Source organism: Larus michahellis, chromosome 25 (genome assembly GCF_964199755.1).
Source record: "Larus michahellis chromosome 25, bLarMic1.1, whole genome shotgun sequence".
Lineage (NCBI taxonomy): Eukaryota > Metazoa > Chordata > Aves > Charadriiformes > Laridae > Larus > Larus michahellis.
In genome coordinates, this window is record NC_133920.1 from 2,615,163 (window position 1) to 2,635,715 (window position 20,553).

The window sequence follows — 20,553 nt, forward strand, 5'->3', positions numbered from 1 at the left end:
GGACCCCGTAATCCTTGAGATTGGCCCCAAAGTGGTCCCCTGGGATCCCGAAATCCTGGAATTTACCCCACAAAAAAATCTGCTGGGGCCCCAAAATCGTCAGGATTTGCCCCAAAACCTTGATTTTTGCCCCAAAGTATCAGCTGGGATCCCAGAATCCCAGAGATTGGCCCCAAAGTGGCCCCCTGGGATCCCCAAATCCGTGGAATTCACCCCAAAACTTCTGGGACCCCAAAATGCCTCCCTGGGGCCCCCAACCCCCTGGAATTTGCCCCAAAATAGCCTCCCCTCCCCCCCCCCCCCAGCGGGTCCCAATAACCACAAGGTGTTGGGGGGCGGGGGGGCAGCAGCTCCTTTATTACCCCCCCCCCGAGAAAGAAGGGGGGGGCAGGCGATCGGGGGAGGGGGGGGAGTCCGAGGGGGGGGGTGGTGTCCCTGGCGGGGGGGTCAGACCCCAGCGATCGAGGAGGGGGGTCTCTGGCGGGGGGGGTCCCGGGCTCAGGGTGCTGCCGGGGGGGGCCTGGCTGGAGGCGGCTTCGGGTCGGGGGTCCTGAGCTGGGGGGGGGGGGGGTTGGGGTGGAGAGGCTGGTGCCCTCCCCCTTACCCCCCCCCCCCGCCCAGTGCTCCCAGTTACCCCTTTCCCACCCTCCCAGTACTCCCAGTATTGCTTTGCAGTGCCCCCCCACAGTGTCCCCCAGTCTTGCCAGTTCCCCCCCGCGCTTTGAGCTCGCCGTGCCCCCCCCATTCCTCCCAGCACCCCCCAGTGCTCCCAGTATCCCTTACCAGTGCCTTCCCAGAACCCCCAGTACCGCCTGTGCTGCTCCCAGTGCCCCCCCCAGTGTTGCCAGTTACGCCCCCCCTTGAGCTCCCAGTGCCCCAAGTTACCTCCCAGTGCCCCCCCCAGTGCCCCCAGTTACACCACCCCCCCCCCAGTGCTCCCTGTATCTCTTTCCAGTGACCCCCCCCAGTTCTCCCAGTATCCCTTGTGCCACCCCCAGTGCTCCCAGTTACCCCGTTCCCCTCAATTCCCCCCCAGTGCTCCCAGTATCTCTCTCCAGTGCCCCCCCAGTAATCCCAGTATCCTTTGTGCCACCCCATTCCCCCAGTGCCCCCCCCCCCAGTGCTCCCAGTGCCCCCAGTTACTCCCCCCCCACGAGTCCTCCCACTATCCCCGTGCCCCCCCGAGCTCCCGGTGCCCCAAGTGACCTCCCAGTCCCCCCCCGCATTCCTCCCAGTACCCCTCCCCAGTGCTCCCAGTACCCCCCAGCCCGCCTCGTACCTGGCCCCCCCCAGGCTGGGGGGCAGCACTGGCGCTGGGAGGGGCCGGGGGGGGCCGGGGGGCAGCTGAGGGCAGAGTGGGGGGGGGATCATCAATAGGGGGGGAGACTGGGGGGGGGAGCCCAGGATTGGAGGGGGGGGAAAACTGGGGGTGCTGGGGGGGGGAGGGAAGGTGGATTGGGGGGCCAGGGGAGGTCCCGGGGGAGGGTAAATGGGGGGAAGGGGGTGTCACAAGGCGGGGAGGGTGTCAATGGCGGGGGTGTCCGGGGGGCATCACTGGGGGGGGGGTTGGGTCGGGGACGTGTCACTGGGGGGGGGGGGTGTCAGTGGGTTGGGGGGGGGGCCGGGAGTTCAATGGGGGGTGGGAAATCACTGCGGGGGCGTCGGGGGGACTGTCACTGGGGGTTGTCAGGGTTTGGGGGGGGGTGTCCCCTCACCTGTGCGACCGTGGACGAACCAGAGCCCCCCCGCCAGCGCCGCCCCCACCACGAAGGCCCCGAAGGAGACGGCGGCCACGGCCCCGGGGGGCACGGCGGGCTCTGGGGGGGGGGAGGGGGGGGGGCAGCGTCAGGGGGACCCCTCCCCTCCAGCACCCCCACACCTTTCGCCCCCCGCCTTCCCCACGGCGGGGGGACCCAGGCGTCCCTGACCCTCCCAGCCCCCCCCAAACCTGCCCCCCTGGGGGCGACCCAAGCATGCAGGACCCCCCCTCCAAACCCCCCACCCCCGTCTGGGGGACACCCCCCCCCCAAAACCGATCACTCACCCGCGCGGGGGTGCCGGGGCTGATCCCGCTGCGGGGGCGGGGGGAGCCGCAGAACGGGGGGGGCGGCGGGAACGGCACCGGGGGGGCACCTGGGGGGGGGGGGGGGGGGGGGCGGGAGACGGTTATTGGGAGGGGTGCTGTCCCGGGGGTGGGGGGGTGTGTGTAACTTGGGGTGGGCCCGGTCGGGGGGGCTCCAGGTTGAGGGTTCACCTGGGGGAGGGGGTGTTCGGTCGGGAGGGGCTCTGGGGAGGGGCCCCGACGGGGGGGGCCCCGGGTTTGGGGGGGGTCCCAGAGGGGCCCGGGGGGGGGCCGTGTTTGGGGGTCCCGGGGTTCCGGTGGGGGGGGGCCGTATTTGGGGGTGCCGGGGTTGTGGGGGGGGGGGGGTGGTGTCCGCGTTTGGGCGTTCCTAGTCGGGGGGTTCCGGGTTTGGGAGCCCTTGCGGGGGGGGGGGGGGGGGGGGGGGGGGGCGGTCGGGAGGAGGGGGGGAAATACCGGGGTTGGGTGTCCCCGGGGCGGTCCTGGATTTGGGGATCCCGGATTTGGGGGTCCCGGGGTTGGGGGGGTGTCCATGTTTGGGGGTCCCGGAGAGCTCCCGGGGGGGGGGGAGGATTTCCCGTCTTTGGGGGGTCCCGTGAGGGGCTTTCCCGTGTTGGGGGGTCCCGGGGAGGGTCCCGGGGTGGGGGGGTGGGGGGGTGGGGGTGCCGGACCTGGCGGGGAGGGGCGGGCGGGCCCGAGGGTGACGACGATGGGGCGGGTGACGGTGACGGTGCGGAGGAGCGGCCGCGGGCGGGGCCGGGGCGGGGGCCGGGGGGCGGGGCCTGTCCCGGAGGCTCCTCCCCCCCGGCGGGGACAGGGCTCGGCCCGGCACTGCGCGGGGGGCGGGGGGCACCTCTTCATCCCAGTGCCCCCCAGTTCACACCCCACCCCCCCATACTGGGACTAGCCCTTTCCGCCCCCCTCCCCCCCCCAGTCCCGGTGTCCCGGTGTCGCGTCCTGCCCCCCCCGTTCTTGTCCCGGCTCCCACCACCGGTGTCCCCAGTTCCCGCTGCGTCCCACCGTTCCGTGTCGTGTCTCCCCCCGCCATGTTCCCTATTCCCGATACGGCCTCCCGGTCTCCCGTTCTCGATGTCCCCTATTCCCGGTGTGTCCCCCTCGTCCCCCCCCGTTCCCAATTCCCGGTGTCCCCTATTCCCGGTGTGTCACACCGTGTGCCGCCCTCCACGTCCCCCGGTTCCCGCTCCCGGTGTCCCCTATTCCCGGTGCCTCCCCCTGGTCCTCCACCGTGTTCCCCCGTTCCCGATTCCCGGTTTCCCCTATTCCCGGTGCGTCCCCCCCACACACCCCGTGTCCCTATTCCCGGTGCGTCCTCCCCTGTCTCCCCTGTGTCCCCCCCACCCCGTCCCGGTTCCCGACGTCCCCTAATCCCGGTGAGTCCCCCCGTCCCCATCCCCCCTTGTCCCCTAATCCCAGTGCATCCCCCGCCGTGTCCCCCCTCGCTCCCAGTTCTTGGTGTCCCTTATTCCCGGTGAGTCTCCCCCGCTGCTCCCGGTGTCCCCTACTCCCGGTGTGTCCCCTCGTCTCTCCCGTGTCGCCGCGGTTCCGATGTCCCTTATTCCCGGTGTGTCCCCACGGTCCCGGTGTCCCGTGTCCCTTATTCCCGGTGTTTCCTATTCCCCGTGTCGTCGTCCGTCCCACCCCCCGTGTCCCTCCGGTCCCGACGTCCCCTATTCCCGGTGTCCCCTGTTCCCGATGTCCCCCCCGGTTCCGGTGTCCCTTATTCCCGGTGTGTCCCCTCTTCCCGGTGTGCCCCCCCCCAGCTCCCCTCCACCCTCCGTGTCCACCCGTGTCCCCTATTCCCGCTGCATACCCCGTGTCCCGCCCCCCCCTCCTCCAAATCCCCCCTCCTCCGCCCGTACCGGCGGCAGCCCACCCCCGTGTGTGTGCCCCCCCCGCCCCGTGTCCCCCCCCGCCCCGTACCGGCGGCAGCCCCACCCCCGTGTGTGTGCCCCCCCCGCCCTGTGTCCCCCCCCGCCCCGTACCGGCGGCAGCCCATCCCCGTGGCCTCGCCCCCCCCGGCGCGGCAGAGGCGGAGGCGGCAGTGCAGGAACTGCAGCGGTTCGGGGAAGCGGGGGGGCAGGAGGAAGGAGAGGAGCAGCCTCCGCCGCGCGCCCCCCCTGATCCCGCCGCCCCCCCCGGCGCCGAGCAGCCCCCCCGCAGCACCACCAGCGGGGGGGGGGCCGGGGCCGGACCCGGATCGGGCCCCGGGGGGGGCGGGGAAGAGCGGGGGGACACGAAACAGCGGCGGAGGGAGAAACTCAGCCCGGGGGGGGCGCGGGAGAGGGAGACCTGGGAGGGGGGGGACAGGGAAAGGGGGGGTCACGGGGGCTGGGGGGGGACCGCGGGGATTATGAGGAGCGGGACATGGAGGGGGGGACGCGGGACAGGGAAAGGAGGGGGTCACCGGGGGGCGGGGGGGACCGGGGAATCGGGGGGGTCACACAGGGATCGGGGGGCACCGCAGGGATCGGGGGGGACACGGGAAAAGGGGGGAGGGAGATCGAGGGGACGGGGGGACGCCGGGAGGATGGGGGGGGGTCAGACAGGGAGCGGGGGGCACCGGGGTGGGGGGCCACCGGGAGGACGAAGTGGGGGGGCCGGGACAAGGGGCACCGAGAACTGGGAGTGGGGGGGACATGACGGGGGGGGGGGAACCCGGGTTACAGCAAGATCTTGGGGGGGGGGGCGGGCACCGGGGATCCGGGGACACCGGGGGACACCGGGGAGCATCACTGGGGGGGCACTGGGGGGGGGGGGGGCAGGGCCCGGGGGGGGTGATGGGGCCCGGGGTGGGGGGGGGGGCGGGCATCAAGGTGGGGGGGACCGGGGTTACAGCAAGATCTGGGGGTGTCACCGGGAGGGGGAGGGATGACCCGGGGGGGTGTCACCGGGGGAGGGGGTGTGTGTGACCCGGGGGGGGTTCCCCGCCCGTCCCGGTGCCCCCCCCCGCCCCCCACCCGGCACCTGCACGAAGACACGCCCCCCCGCGGGCACCGCGCGCGGCCCCGGGGCGGGGGGAAACTCGGGGGAGGCGGAAACGTCCAGGCGGAGGCGGGGGGGGCGGGGGGGGCAGCGGCGCTGCGGCACGGGCCGGGGGCACCGGTGAGCACCAGTGCTCCCAGTGCCTCCCAGTTACCCCCCCCAGGGACCCCCTCCAGTGCTCCCAGTCACCACCAGGGAGCCCCCCCCCGCGCTCGCAGGGACCCCCTCCCCGGTTATCCCCCAGTTACTCCCAGTTACTCCTCAGGGACACTCCCCCCCCCCCCCGCAGTGCTCCCAGTTACCCCCCTCCCCTCCCAGTGACCCCCCCAGTTGCTGCCAGTGACCCCCCTCAGACCCCTCCAGTGCTCCCAGTCACCACCAGTGCTCCCCCCCCACCCCTCCCAGTGACTCCCCCCCCAGTTACTCCCAGTTATCCCCCCCAGGGACCCCCTCCAGTGCTCCCAGTTACCCCCCTCCCCTCCCAGTGACCCCCCCAGTTGCTGCCAGTGACCCCCCTCAGACCCCTCCAGTGCTCCCCCCCCACCCCTCCCAGTGACCCTCCAGAGCTCCCCGTCCCACCCCCCCGTCCCCAGTGTCCCCAGTTCCCCCCGCCCCACTCACCCCGGGCCGTTCCCCGCTGCAGTGCGGCCTCTGGGGGCTCGGGCCCCCCCCCGGACCCCCAGTGTCACCCCACGGCCAGCCCGGGGGGGGCCCTGCGGACGGGGGCACCCATGGGTCCCTCCCTGTTCCCCCCCCACACCCCGGACGCCTGGGGCCCCCCCATGACCCCCCCCCCCGGGACGCCTGCGACCCCTCCCTGCCCCTCCCGGACGCTTTGGTCGCCCTGGAACCGCCCCCCCGGACACCTGGGACCCCTCCCTGTTGTCCCCCCCCAAGGACTCCTGGGTCCCCCTGTGACCCCCCCCCGACTCGTGGGCCCCTTCTTGCGCCCCCCCCGGACGCCTTTGTCCCCTTGTGACACCTCCCCCCCCCCGCCCCCCGCCGACTGCTGGGTCCCCACCTGGCCCCCTCCTGGACACCTGGGTCCCTCCGTGACCCCCCCGGACGCCCGGGTCTCCTCCCTGCCCCCCCCCCCGCCCACAACTACTTTTGCCCACCCCCCCCCGATCCTCCCGGAAGCCTGGGTCCCCCCGTGCCCCCCCGCACCCACCTGCGGGCCCCCCCCCGTGCAGCAGCAGCAGCAGCAGCAGGAGGAGGAGGAGGGGGGGGCTCCAGCGCGGCGCCATTGGGGAGGGGGGCGGGGGGGGGAATGTCCCACGCGTGTCCCCCCCAGCGGTGGCAGGTCCCGCGGGTCCCCTCCGTGTCCCCAGTGCTGTCCCCGGCAACCGCCCACGCGGGGGAGGTGTCGTGTCCCCCCCCTGCCTTGGCCCCCCCCCCCCCCCGAGGCCACCGTCTCCCCGGTGACATTGCCCGGCCTTGGGCTGCGGGGACCCAGGCGTCCGGGCGCCCCCGCCTGTCCCTGGTGGCCCCAGTGTGCCCCCCCTCCCTCCCCCCCCGTGTCCCCAGGGTCCCCCAGTGGCCCCAATGTCCCGTCCATGTCCCCCCATGTGCCCAGTCGCCCCCCGGGTCCCCAATGTCCCCCCATGTTCCCAGTGTCCCCCATGTCCCTCCATGTCCCCGATGTCCCCTGAATCCCCCAGTGCCCATTTCCCCCCTCATGTCCCCAATGTCCCCTGTGCCTGATGCCCCCAGTGTCCCCATGTCCTCTCAACGTCCCCATTGTCCCGTGTCCCCCAGTATCCCCCCACTGTCCCCCATATCAATGGCCCCATCCCTGTCCTCCCCTCCCCACTGTCCCCATGTCCCCCCCATGACTCTCCATATCCTCGTGTCCCCATCCCCATCCTCCCACATCTTCCGGTGTCCCCCATGTCCCCAATGTCCCTGTATCGCTGTCCCCTTGTCCATCCCCCCCGTCCCATGACCCCCCATCGCCAATGTCCCCCATATTGATGTTCCCTTGTCCCCATCCTCCTGTGTGTGTCCCCCCCCATCCACAGTGTCCATGTCATCCCATCCCCGTGTCCCCAGTATCCCTCATGTCCCTGTCCCCCATCATCCCATCCCCCCAATGTCCCCCCCTGTCCCCAATGTCCCTGTCCCCCATCATCCCGTCCCTCCAATGTCCCCCCCCGGCCCCAGTGTCCCTGTCCCCCATCATCCCGTCCCTCCAATGTCCCCCCCCGGCCCCAGTGTCCATGACCCCCACCATCCCGTCCCTGTGTCCCCAATGTCCCCCCCTGGCCCCAGTGTCCATGGTCCCCATCACCCCATCCCCATGTCCCCAATGTCCCCCCCGGGCCCCAGTGTCCATGGCCCCCATCACCCCATCCCCATGTCCCCCCCCCTGTCCCCAGTGTCCCTCATGTCCCTGTCCCCCATCATCCCGTCCCTGTGTCCCCAATGTCCCCCCCTGGCCCCAGTCTCCATGGCCCCCATCATCCCCTCCCCGGGTCCCCTTATCCCCATCCTCCTGTGACTGTGTCCCAATGTCCCCCCCGTCCCTATTGTCCCCCCCAGAGCCTGACGCAGCCCCTCGGGTTCCACATGCGCATTTATAATAATAATAATAATAATATAATAATAATAATAATAACAATAATAATAATTAATTAATAATAACGATGATAACGAGGGGGAGCCACCGCCCGCGTCCACAATGCACTAAAACTGCACCTGCTGCCACCCTGGGGGACACGGGGAGGAGGGACACAGGTGGGGACCACACCTGAGGTGGCCCCGCGGTGGCCCCCATGCCCTGTCCCCAGCCCTGATTGTCGCTGCGTGGCCTCGTGCCGGCCCCGTGTCACCGTCACCCTGGGGTCACCGTCACCCCAGGGGGCTTCTGTGGACTGTGTCTCCATGCCGTGTCCCCACATTGTCCCTCCATGTCACGTCCCTGTGACATGGCCCTGGGCCGTGTCCCCACGGTGTGTCCCGACGGCGTCCCTCTGCGCCACGTCCCCGAGCCATCTCTGTGCCACTGCTGCATGTCGTCCTTCGTGCCACATCCCCGAGCCATCTCTGTGCTGTGTCCCCAGGCCACCTCTCCATCTCATCCTTCAGCGCTGTGTCCCCGTGTCACATCCCGGTGCCATCTCTGTGCCACGTCCCCACGTCACATCCTGGTGTCATCTCCGCACTGTGTCCCCATGTCACATCCTGGTGCCACCTCTGTGCCATCCATGCCACCTCTCTGCCATGTCCCCACGTCGGGTCTCCATGTTGTCCCCTCTCTCTGTGCTGTGTCCCCGTGCCACATCCCTGTGCCATCTCCGTGCCACATGCCCATGTCACATCTCTGCGCTGTGTCACTGTGCCACCTCCATGCCACGTGCCAATGTCACACCTCTGTGCCACATCCCTGTGCCATCTCGTCGTCCCTCTGTGCTGTCTCTGTGCCACATCCCCGCAGTGTCCCCACGCATCGTCCTCCATCCCGTCACCTCCATGTGCCACATCTCCATGCCATCTCCGTGCCCATGTCCCCATGTCACATCCCTGTGTCACATCCCCAAGCCGTGCCCCCATGTCACGTCCCCGTGCCACGTCCATGTGCCGTGTCCCCGTGCCACATCTGCACGTCACATCCCGCTGTGCTGCATCCATGTCACATCCCAGCGAGCCACAGCCCCGTGCCACATCCCAGCGTGCCACGTCCCTGCACCGTGTCCCCATGCCACATCCCCGTGTCACATCCCGGTGTCACATCCCAGAGTGCCATGTCCCTGTGCTGTGTCCCCATGTCACATCCCCGTGTCACGTCCTCATGTCACATCCTGGTGCCGTGTCCCCGTGCTGTCCCCCACAGCCAGGTCCTGTCCCCATCCCTGTCCCCACTCGGGGACCCTGCACTGGGGTTGGGGATGGGGACAGTCCTGAGCTTGGAGGCCGAGGAGCTGCTGGCCCTGGGGAAACTGAGGCACGGGCCACCCGGGGGACACACACACACAGAGGGGGCACACGCGTCCCCCTGCCCCAGCATTGTAAGGGGGGTGGGGACATCAGGAGGGGACACACTGGGACACGCCAGGAGACACTGGGACAGACTGGGATCTGTTGAGACACACTGGGATCCACGAGGACAGGAGGTGACGGGTTACATCAGGATGTGCTGGGACATACTGGGGACGTGCCAGGAATGTACTGGGACACACTGGGATGTGCTGGGAAACACCAGGACACACTGGGTTGCCCTGGGACACGTGGGGACACATCGGGATGCCCTGGGACACCCTGTGACACGCCAAGGTGCACGGTGACACGCTGTGGCACGTGGGGATGCAGCAGGACACGCCGGGATGTGGGTGTCCACATGGCTGCCGGGGCACACAGTGGCCGTCGCAGGTGTCATGGCCACCACAGGTGTCACAGCCGGGTGTCACGGCCACCACAGGTGTCCCGGGTGTCAGGGCCACCACGGGTGTCACGGCCAGCGCGGGCAGGGGTGGGCGGCGGGTGCTACCTGGTGAAGAAGGGGAGGTGGTGCTGGCTGAGGCCACCGCCGGTGCGAGGGGACTCTGTCCTGGCCATGACGTCCTTGAACCAGGTGGCCACGTCCACCTCCAGCGTCTCGTAGCGCTTGATGAAGTTGTGCTCCTGCAGGGAGGGAGGGGGTGAGCGTGGGGACATGGGGACACGGGAACGGGGACGTGGGCAAACAGATGGGGACAGGGGTGTGGGGACATGGGGAGATGGACACGAGCGTCAGGACATGGATAGGGGCACCAGGACACGGGCGTAGGGACACAAGGACAGGGACATGGGGGCACGGGGAGATGGACACGAGCGTCAGGACATGGATGGGGGCACCACGACATGGGTGTGGGGGCACGGATGGGGACAGGGGCGTGGGGACACAAGGACAGGGACATGGGGGCACAGGGAGATGGACACGAGCATCAGGACACGGATATGGGCACCAGGTGTGGGGACAGGGACATGGGGACACAGACATGGGCACCAGGATACGGGAATGGGGACATGCATGGACACAGGGACAAAGGGGGCACAGACAGGGGGGCATAAGCATGGGGACAGGGACACAAGGACATAGGCAGCAGCACATGGCAGTAGGGACATGCACGCGCACAGGGATGGGGACAAGGACACAGGCATGGGGACATGGACATGGGGACGGGGACACTGACACAGGCACGGGAATAAAGACACATGACACTGGTGTAGAGACATGCACGGGGACAGGGACACATGATACTGGTGTATGGGGACAGGGATGGGGACAGGGGCTTGGGGACAAGGACAGGGAGACCGAGGATCCCCGCCAGGGACAGCAGCACGCACCCACCTGGGCAGTTGACACGTGTGGACACTGGGATGGGGCAGGGATGGGCTGGGGACAAGTTGGGGGACTCGGGGATGGGTTGGGGACACGTGTGACAGGGACAGCCAGGGGACGACGTGGCCCTGGGGACTCACCAGTAACTTGTTGTACTTTGGTCTCTTCCTGTGGTCCTTGGTGAGGCTGCGGGAGAGGGGAGGGCGGGGTCAGCACCTTGGGGACACCCTGGGGATGTGTCCCCAACCCCAGAGAGGGTGGCTTGTCACCCTTGTCACCCACCAGTCCCTGACGAAGGCCTGGAAGTCCCCGGAGAAGCCCATGGCGGGGGGCAGCAGCGGGGGGTCCTCCTGCAGCACCTTCGTCAGCACCTCGAAATCCGTCTTGCAGTTCTGGTAGGGGAACTGCCCCGTGGCCAGCTCCACCTGCAGGGACACCGCTGTCACCGGGGGACACACACACACAGACAGGGACACGGCTGTGCCACAGGGGAGACCCCCAGGGATGTGGCTGGGACGTGGTGGGCTTGGGGGACATGGTGGCAGCACCAGAGGTGGACACGGTGGGGAGATGGGGGGCTGAGGGGATGAGGTGGCATCATGGGGACATGGTGGGAACACAGCCGGGACACACTGGGGACAGTTTGAGAACACAGTGGGGAGCTAGGGACATGTTAGGGACACAGTGAGGATGTGGAGGGAACCCAGGGATGTGCTGGGGACACACTGGGGACATGTTGGGGACCCAGAGATGTGCGGGGGACAAGCTGGGGACACATTAGGGACGTGCTGGGGAGCCTGGGGACGTGGTAGGGACATGTTGGGGACACAGGGATGAGTTGGGGACATGGTGGGGACCCAAGGATGGGGTGGGAACAGGAATGGGTTGGAGACAGGGATAGGTTGGGGACACACTGGGGACACAGTGGGGAGCCGGGGACATGCTGGGTACCCAGAATGTGCTGGGGACCTCGGGATGGCTTGGGGACACACTGGGGACATGCTGGGGAGCCAGGGACATGGTGGGGACACAGTGGGGATGGAGGGACATGCTGGGGACAGGCTGGGGACCCAGGGATGGGTTGGGGACAAACTGGGGGAGCCAGAGATGTGGTGGGGAGGCACATTAGGGACAGGCTGGGGATGGGTTAGGGACACATTGGGGACACAGTGGGGAAGTGGGGACAAGTTGGGGAGGCACAGGGGACATGGCAGGGACCCAGGGACAGGCTGGAGTAGCAGTGGGGACCTGGGGACGGGTTGGGGACACGGTGGGGACAGGGCTCACCAGGGAGATGCCGAGGCTCCACACGTCGGCGCGGATGTCGTAGTCAGGCTTGGTGGGGTCGGGGGGGTCGATGCGCTCGGGCTGGGGGAGAGGTGGGAGGCTGAGGGGCACCGGGGTGGGACCCCCAGCACCCCCAGCCCCATGGGACCCACAGTCCTGGGGGACTCCCAGCACCTACCTCTGGGGTGCAGCACTCACAGTCCTGGGGGACCCACAGCCCTGGGGGACCCCCAGCACCCACCTCTGGGGTGTAGCACCCACAGCCCAGAAGGACCCCCAGCACCCATGGTCCTCGGGGATCCCAGCCCCAGGGGACCCCCAGCACCCATCTCTGAGGTAGAGAACCCACAATCCTGGAGACCCTAGGTCCCTGGGGGACACCCAGCCCCCACCTCCGGGGTGCAGCACCCAAAACACAGCGGCACCCACAGCCTCAGGAGACCTACGGCCCCCACAGTCCTGGGGATCCAAAGGCCCCACCTCTGGGGTGCAGCATCCAAACCCAGCAGCGCGCACAGCCCCCACAACCCCGGGTGACCCCCAACACCCACAACTGTGGAGACCCACAGCCCCCACCTCTGGGGTGCAGCACCCAGAACCCAGCGGGGCACACAGCCCCCACCTCTGGGGTGTGGCACCCACAACCCCGGGGGACTCCCAACACCCACCATCGTGGAGACCCAGAGCCCCCACCTCTGGGGTGCAGCTCCCAGATCCCAGCAGCACCTACAGCCCCATGGGACCTCCAGCACATGCAGCCCCCCACCACCCCCAACCCCAGTACAATCCTCCCCCCCCCCCTCCCCCCCCCAACACCCATGGGTGCTTACGGCCATGTATGCGGCGCAGCCGGCGCTGCGGGTCTTGGCTTTGGAGTCGACGAGGCGGCCGCTGATGCCGAAATCGCAGAGTTTCACCTGCCCCCGCTCGTCCAGGAGGATGTTGGAGGGTTTGACGTCACGGTGGATCACCCCGTGCTTCTCCTTCAGGTAAAACAGCGCCTTCACGATCTGTGGGAACGGACGGGGTGAGTGTGGGGACATGGGGACACTGCGGGGGGGGGACAGGGATGTGGGCATCAGGGCAGGGACACGGGGACAGGGATGTTGGGAGCACGGGGAGATGGACATGAACATCAGGACATGGGTGTGGGGACCTGTATGGGGACAGGGGCGTGGGGACACAAGGACAGTGACACGGACACAAGCACCAGGACACAGGTGTGGGGACACGGGCACAGGGATGGGGACACAAGGACAGGGACGTGGGGACACGGGAAGATGGACACAAGCGTTAGAACATGGATGTGGGCACCAGGACGTGAGTGTGGGGACATGTATGGGGACAGGGGCACCAGGACATGGGGATGGGGACACACATAGGCACACGGGGCACAGGCAGGGGGACGTGGACATGGGACCAGGGACACAAGGACGTGGGCATCAGGACATGGGAGGGCACAGGGATGCGGACACAGACGTGGGGACAGGGACACAGACAAATGCACGGGGACAGGGAGACAGGCAGGGGGACACGGACGTGGAGACAGGGACACAAGGACATGGCCAGCAGGACACATGTGGGCACAGGGATGGGGACACAGACAAGCATGGGGACACAGACATGCAGACAGGGACACGGGGACACGCATGGGCATAGGGAGACAGGCAGGGGGATCTGGGACACAAGGATGTGGGCATGAGGACATGGCAGCAGGGACACACACGGGGACAGGGACAAAGGGGCACAGGCACGGGGACAGGGACACGGGGCAGGAGGTAGAAAAGGGCCTCCACGATCTGTAGGGAGGGGTGTCAGCGGTGGTGGCCCTCCCCTCCTGGTGTCCCTGAGTGTCCCCTCACCGCCACCGTCATCTTGCCCAGGATGCGCTCGGGGATGGGGCCCTGGATGCGCTTCTTCAGCTTCTCAGCGCAGGTGCCCATCAGCTCCATGGCGATGAAGACGTCGGTCTGGGGAGGAAGAGGAAGGGTTGGTGGTGGGGGAGGGCACACATGGATCCTGGGGACACTGGGGACACCTCCCGCCATGGCTGGGGCAATGGGGACAGCACAGAGGGACAGGGGATGGAGGGGACAATGGCGGGATCTAGACATGGGGGGCCCTGTGGCCATATCCAGACCCTGGCGGGGGGAGCCCCACGGCCATATCTGGAAACCAGGGGAGGAGGGTCACCATGGCCATATCCAGACCCCAGGAGGTGACCCCACATCCGTATCCAGCCCCCGGGGTGGGGGACCCCATGGCTGTATCCAGACCCAGGAAGGGGGACCCCCATGGCCATATCTGGACCCCAGGAGACCCCCCCACAGCTCAATCCAGATCATTTGAGGGGTCCCATGGCCATATGCAGACCTGGGACACACACACACACATGACCATGGCCACATCTAGATGCCAGGAAGCCCCACTATGGCCGTATCCAGACCCCTGGGGGGGCCCCATAGCCGGATCCAGCCCCTGTGGGGGGGGGGCCTCACAGCCATCTCCACCCATGGCGGGGGGCGCTCACGTTGGTGATGAAGGTGCCGAAGCACTGGACGATGTAGGGGCAGTCGTGGCTCTTGAGCACCACGTCCAGGTCCATCAGGATCCGCTTGTTCTCCTCCCGGTTCCCTGAGCGCCGCATTTGCTATGGGGGAGGGGGGACACAAAACAAAAACGGCGGGGGGTGTGTGTGTGTGTGTGGGTGTCAGGGTAGGATCCTGGCCCCACCGTAGGGTGTGGGGACCCCCCCGGTGAGGGGCGGGGGGGGGGGGGAAAGGGGTGTCCCCAACCTTGACGGCGATGACGTGGCCCGTCTTGCGGAAGCGCATCTTCCAGACCTGCCCGCAGGTGCCGCTGCCGATCTCCCCCAGGTTCTCCAGGTCGTTGATCTCCGCCTGGTAGCGCTGGCGGGCGGGGGGGGGGGGGAGGAAGGGGGGGACATGACACACAAATTGGAGGGGGGGTGTCAGGGTCCCTCCTGTCCCCTGTGCCCCCCCCCCCCGCCCCAATACGTCCCTCCCTGGGCTCACCTGCCCCCCCACGGTGAGGTAGCCCGTCTGCTTCATGATCTCCTGGAGCTTCTGGTCAATCTCGATGCTGGGGAGAAAAAAAAGGGGGGCGGGGCTGGCCAATCAGCACGGGGCAGGGGGAGGGCCTGGCCAATCAGCATGGGGCAGGGGGAGGGCCTGGCCAATCAGCACGGGGCACAGGGGGAGCCTGGACAACTAGCAGGGGACACAGGAGGGTCTGACCAATCAGCATGGGACACAGGGAGGGCCCGGCCAACCAGCATGGGGCACAGGGGGGCACCTGGCCAATCAAACGGGGGCACTGGGGGGGTGGGGGAGACCTGGCCAATCAGCACACAGGACACACACCCACACAACTGACCAATCAGAATGCTCGGGGGGTGCCTGGCCAATCAGCACACAGGGAAAATGCAGGGCAGGTGCCCACCTGGCCAATCATCACTGGGGGTGCCACCTGGCCAATCAGCACAAAGGAACCTCCTCTCTGGTTGGCCAATCAGCACCCAAGGACTCCTGCACAGCCAACCAATCAGCACACAACTCTCCCAGCCGCCTGACCAATCAGCATCCACAGCCTTCTATTTGCCCAGCCAATCAGCACACACGATCCTCCAGACCACTGGCCAATCAGCATGCAGGGGCGTTGGCACATTTGGCCAATCAGCAGCTCTGTGCTCCCAGGCCCCTGGCCAATCAGCACACGGGAATCTCCCATTGGCCAATGAGCAGACAGGAGTCCCCTGCACAGCTAACCAATCAGAACTAGTGGGCTCCTGTACACCTGGCCAATCAGCATAGACCCAATCTCCTGCTCGGCCAGTCAGCACACATGATCCCTCCCTGCACTTCTGGCCAATCAGCAGCTGCGGTACCTCTGGCCAATCAGCATGTAACAAACCTCCTGCCTGGCCAATCAGGGCACATAATCCCTCCCTGCATCCCTGCCCAATCAGCATACAGCATCCCTTGGATCTTTGGCCCATCAGCAGACACAATTTCCCCCTGGACCTCTGCCCAATCAGCATCTGTGGGCTCCTGTACATCTGGCCAATCAGCACATCTACATCTCCTGCTTGGCCAATCAGCACATGAACCCCCTCAACCTCTAGCCAATCAGCACACGTGACCCCCTGGGCCACTGACCAATCGGGGCATGTGATCCCCTGGGCCTGTGGGATTTCCAGGAGCAGACATCTGACCAATCAGTGCATGGGATCCCCTGGACCTCCAGCCAATCAGCAGTTATGATCCCCCTGGACCTCCAACCAATCAGCACATGGGATCCCTTGGATCTCTAGCCAATCAGCACTCGCAATACGCCCAACCTCTGGCCAATCAGCACTCACAATTCCCTGGAGCTCCTGCCAATCAATGCACTTGATCCCCCTGGACCTCCAGCCAATCACCACACTCAATCCCCTTGGACCTCTGGCCAATCAGCACATGCGATCCCCCTGGATCTCCAGCCAATCAGCATACGGGATCCTGCCGACCTCTGGCCAATCAGCACCTGCAGGTTCTTCTACATCTGGCCAATCAGCATACAGCAAATCTTCTGCCTGGCCAATCAGCACACTCTATTCCCTTGGACCTCTGGCCAATTAGCACTCGTAATCACCCTGGACCTCCGACCAATCAGCATTCAAGCTCCCCCACCCATTCAGCCAATCACAGCGCACCAGCCCCTACGTCCCCCGTGCCTCCCCCCACCCGCCAAGGGTGTTCCCCAGCCAGCCAGCCTACGGGGACAGGGGCTCTTCCCGCCCAGCCAATGAAGGGGGCCCGCTGGGGTGTGGTCCCGGGGTGGGCGGGGCCTCAGGGGGCGTGGTCCCGGGGGGGGCTCACCTCTCGACGCTGCGGGGCACCAGGAAGGGCGGCGGGGGCAGCCCCAGCATGTGGCGGGGGCGGGAGGGGGGGGGCGGGTGCTGGGGGCCCTCAGGGGGCACAGCCCGGCCCCCCCCGTCGCTCACCAGGGGCAGCTGCAGAGCTGGGGGGGGACAGAGAGACCCTGTCAGCCCCCAAAGTGGGGGTGGGGAGGGGGCAGAGAGACCCCCATCAGCCCCCCCAACTGTGGGGAGACAGAGAGACCCCATCAGCCCCCTAAGTGTTTGTAGGGGAGAGATCCCATCAGCCCTCCAAGGAGGGGGGGGCAGAGAGACCCTGTGAGCCCCCACAAATGGAGAGGCAGAGAGACCCTGTCAGCTCCCCAGGTGGGTGGGATGGACACAGAAAGACCCCCCCAAATGTGGGGAGAGGCAGAGAGACCCCCATTAGCCCCCCAAGTTGGTGAGGGGGACACAGATAGACCCTGTCACCCCCCCAGCTTCAGGGGGAGGGAGAGACACCCCCATCAGCCCCCCAAGTGGGGGGGTGGGTGGGCAGAGAGACCCCCATCAGCCCCCCAACCCCCTCCCGGGGGCGGTGAAGCACCCCGGCGTGCCCCCCTCCCCCAACCCACCCCCAGCACCCCAGGGTGGGGGGGCCAAGCCTGCACACCCGCCCCCCCCCCCGCCCGTCTCCCAGCCCCAGTTGGCTCTTTCTGCCCCATTTTGCCCATTCTTGCCCCATTTCTGGGACATCCCCATTCCGCCTGTTCCTGCCCCACTTTGCCTCTTCTTACCCCATTTTGGCTGCCCCCCCCCCCCCCTTTTTGCCCCTTCCTTTCCCATGTTGGGACACGACCATCCCCCCATTTTGTTCCTTCCTGACCCACTTTGCCCCTTCCTGCCCCATTTTGGGACCCCCTCATTTTGCCTGTTCCTGTCCCATTTCGCCCCCCTCCCATCTCAGCCCCATTTGCCCCATTCCTGGACCCATTTCAGCCCCAATTCACCCCATTTCCCCCCCCCACCTCGATCCCGCCCCACACCCCCCCATGCCGTGCCGCATGCGCCATGCACCCCGCGGGGGGCCGGGGCCACACTCCATGCGACAGGCAGGACAGCCACGCGGGGGGCGGACAACGGGACACAATGGGACACGGGGACATTCAGGGACACACACAGGGACATTTGGGGGGGTGGGGGAAGGGACACGCAGGGAGAAGCTGACAGGGAAAAAGCTGCTCCACTGAGTGGGGAAACTGAGGCACGGGCGGGTTTAAGATGTGCTGGGGGGGGAGAGGAGGTGACCTGCTTTGGGTGGGCGCTTGGGGGGGGACGACACATATGGGGATGTCCCCAAGGAAGGGGAGAGCGAGGTGGCGGGGGGGGGACGACAGCGTTAGAAATGTGGAAGGGGGGGAATGCAGGAGAAACCCAAGCGGCGGCGAGATGTGGTGGTACCTGCTCGCTGGGACGGAGCGGGAGCGGGGCTTAGGGTGATGACGATAACTGGATTTTTTGGGGGGTGGGGGGGGGAAATGGGGGAGTGGGGGGTGGAGGGGGGTTGGGGGGGGAGAAAATAAAAAAAACGGGGAGAAAAAGGGAAAAGAAAATAATAAAAAGAAAGAAAAACACCATAAATCACAACAGGAACAAACTTGAGGCGCCCGGGGCAGGGTGTGGGGTGGGGGAAAGAACCAGAATGAACTTAAATTTCAGGGGGGGAGAGGAAAAGGGGGTGAGGGGGGGTAAAAGGGGGGTGGGGGGCTGCCTGGCGGCTCTGGACCCCCCTCAGCCTGGAAAATGCCTTTTTTTTTTTTTTTTTTTTTAATTGCATGAAATTGTAGGGAAATTCTGGAAAATTGTCGCCTGGCAGTTGTGGTGTCCCCCCCACCCAGTACAGGTCCTACCTGGGGGGGGGGGAGGGGAGGAAGTTGGTCTCCCCCCCACAGAGGCTCCTCAGGGTGCTAATTGCAATGACACCCCCCCAAATAACCCCGAAATTCCTGCGCTGCCTCCAGCAGTGCTCAGTACAGCCCCACGGACCAGTAAAGTCTTTGTGCCCCCCCCATTTCATCCAGTAAAGCCCTTGTGCCCTCCCCTTTAACCCTGTAAAGCTCTTGTGCCCCCCTGCATTTCACCCAGTAAAGCCCCAACTGCCCCAAAACCCACCTCAGCTGCCCTCAATTACCCCCCTTGCCCCCCCAAACCCCCATTTTACCCAATAGGGCCTAAACGGCCCCCAGTATCGCTACAGTCTCCAAACAACCCCCCCAGGAGCCCTCTATGCCCCCCAACACTCCAAAACCAGCCTCAACTACCTCATAAGCCCCTTGATACCCCTAAACCAGCCTCAAATGCGCCCCCAACACCCTGAAACTGACCCAAGAGTTGTTCCCCCCCACCCCTCAAATGGCCCCAAAGCCTCCACAACAACCCTAAAATCGCCTCAACCGCCCCCCAACACCACTAAAACGGCCCAAGAGCCCCTCAACATCCCTAAAACAGGCCAAGAGCCCACCCATCACCCCGCAAACGTCCCAAGAGCCCCCCAACACCTCTAAAACAGCCCAAGAGCCCCCCCAACACCACTACAGTGGCCCAAGAGCCCCCCATCTCCCCTCAAACGGCCCAAAAGCTGCTCCAACACCCCTCAAATGGCCTCAACCGCATCGCGGCACCCCTAAACCGGCCCAAAAGCCACCCCAACACCCCTCAAAAAGTCACGACCTCCTCCCAACGCCCCTAAAAGAGCCTCAACTGCCCTCTCAACACCCTGAAACTGGCCCAAGAGCCACCCAACACTTCTAAAACGGCCTCAACCGCCCCCCAACACCCCTAAACTGGCCCCAAAGCCCCCTCAACACCCCTCAAACGACCTCAACCGACCCCCAACTTCCCTAAAACCGCCCAAGAGCCCCCCCAACGCGCCTCAAAAAGCCCAAGAGCCCCCCTAACACGTCTCAAAAAGCCCAAGAGCCCCGCCAACACACCTCAAAAAGCCCAAGGGCTCCCCGAACTCCCCTAAACCAGCGTAAGACCCCCCCTCCAACACCCCTATAGCGCCCTCAGCGTCCCCCCCCCCGCCTCGGCCCAGCACAGCCCTCACGGCCCCCCACCTCCCCACAGCACCACCTCAACAGCCCCCCCACCACCTAAATCACCCCACAACCCCTTTAACAAGGCCGCAACCACGAGGGGCGCCCCTAACCCACGCCTCCCCCCCCCAAAATCACCTCAGCCGCCCCCGCCGGGGCCTAGGCCCGGCTCCCTCTGTGTGTGTGTGTGTTCCCCCCCCACCCCCGGCTTTCCCCCTTTCCCTCGGCGGTGCCTTACTAGGCCGGGCCCGGGCGGGACTAATGTCGAGGTTGAGGTCGATCCGGCGGCGGGCTTCTCGGTTCTCCTGCTTGAGCTTGGCCTCCAAACGGGAGAGCTTCTGCTCCAGCGAGGACGCCGCCATCTTCCCCCCGCTGCAGCCGCCGCCGCCGCCGCCGCGCAGCCAGAATGCACAAACAGGCCTCTGCGCACGCGCGGCGGCCGGCGAAGCGCAGCCTCCCGCGCAACCGGGGGATATTTTGGGTGCCGGCGGCCACCGTCCTGTCCGCGGCGGCTTCGGGAGGGGCAGTGCGCATGCGCGGAGCCCGCTTTGCCAGGCCCCGGCGAGGCCCGCGCATGCGCACAGAGACCCCGCCCCAACAGGGGGCTGGGGAGGGGTATAGAGACCCCCTCCCCAATATAGGGACCCCCCCCCCTCCCCCCCCCCCCTTGGGGACCCCCAGTAACCCCTCCAGCCCCCCCCTCCCCATAGCACCCCCCCAACACCCATGTCCCGTCCCCCCCCCCCGAGGTGCCTTATGGGGTGGGAGGCACTAAGAGGTCAGGAGAGGCCAGGACCTCCCCAAAAGGGGGGTGTCACCCCCAAAAGGACACCCAGACTACCCCGAAAGGGCCCGCACCCCCCTAAGGAACACCAAGACTGCCCTTAAAGGGGCCCCGCCCCCAAAA

At 66.9% G+C, this 20,553-nt stretch overlaps 2 protein-coding genes across 4 annotated transcripts; both read right to left on the reverse strand.

Moving 5' to 3' along the window:
* Positions 1 to 390: 390 nt before the first annotated feature.
* On the reverse strand, positions 391 to 6,330 carry LOC141734804 (transforming growth factor-beta receptor type 3-like protein). Its single transcript, XM_074566980.1, is given in 11 exon segments — positions 391 to 555; positions 1,280 to 1,344; positions 1,716 to 1,815; positions 2,100 to 2,181; positions 2,724 to 2,911; positions 4,022 to 4,046; positions 4,111 to 4,205; positions 4,208 to 4,390; positions 5,066 to 5,179; positions 5,705 to 5,796; positions 6,255 to 6,330. Coding segments are annotated over 11 exon segments (1,077 nt in total). The 3' UTR covers positions 391 to 498.
* A 1,310-nt stretch (positions 6,331 to 7,640) lies between these two features.
* Positions 7,641 to 20,066, reverse strand: MAP2K7 (mitogen-activated protein kinase kinase 7). 3 transcript variants are annotated; one of them, XM_074567053.1, is made up of 12 exons: positions 19,885 to 20,064; positions 18,010 to 18,057; positions 16,571 to 16,712; positions 14,726 to 14,792; positions 14,486 to 14,599; positions 14,221 to 14,340; positions 13,553 to 13,660; positions 12,521 to 12,700; positions 11,691 to 11,771; positions 10,686 to 10,828; positions 10,544 to 10,589; positions 7,641 to 9,703 (listed from the first exon to the last, which is right to left on the reverse strand). In XM_074567053.1, the coding sequence occupies exons 1-12, from the start codon at positions 20,006 to 20,008 to the stop codon at positions 9,566 to 9,568; spliced, it is 1,311 nt and encodes a 436-aa protein (XP_074423154.1). In that variant the 5' UTR covers positions 20,009 to 20,064; the 3' UTR covers positions 7,641 to 9,565. The 3 variants fall into 3 exon arrangements, with proteins under 3 accessions (XP_074423154.1, XP_074423155.1, XP_074423153.1); XM_074567054.1 differs by lacking the exon at positions 18,010 to 18,057 and having other exon boundaries at positions 9,428 to 9,703; positions 19,885 to 20,063; XM_074567052.1 differs by lacking the exon at positions 18,010 to 18,057 and having other exon boundaries at positions 9,428 to 9,703; positions 14,486 to 14,792; positions 19,885 to 20,066.
* Between the last annotated feature and the right edge of the window lie 487 nt (positions 20,067 to 20,553).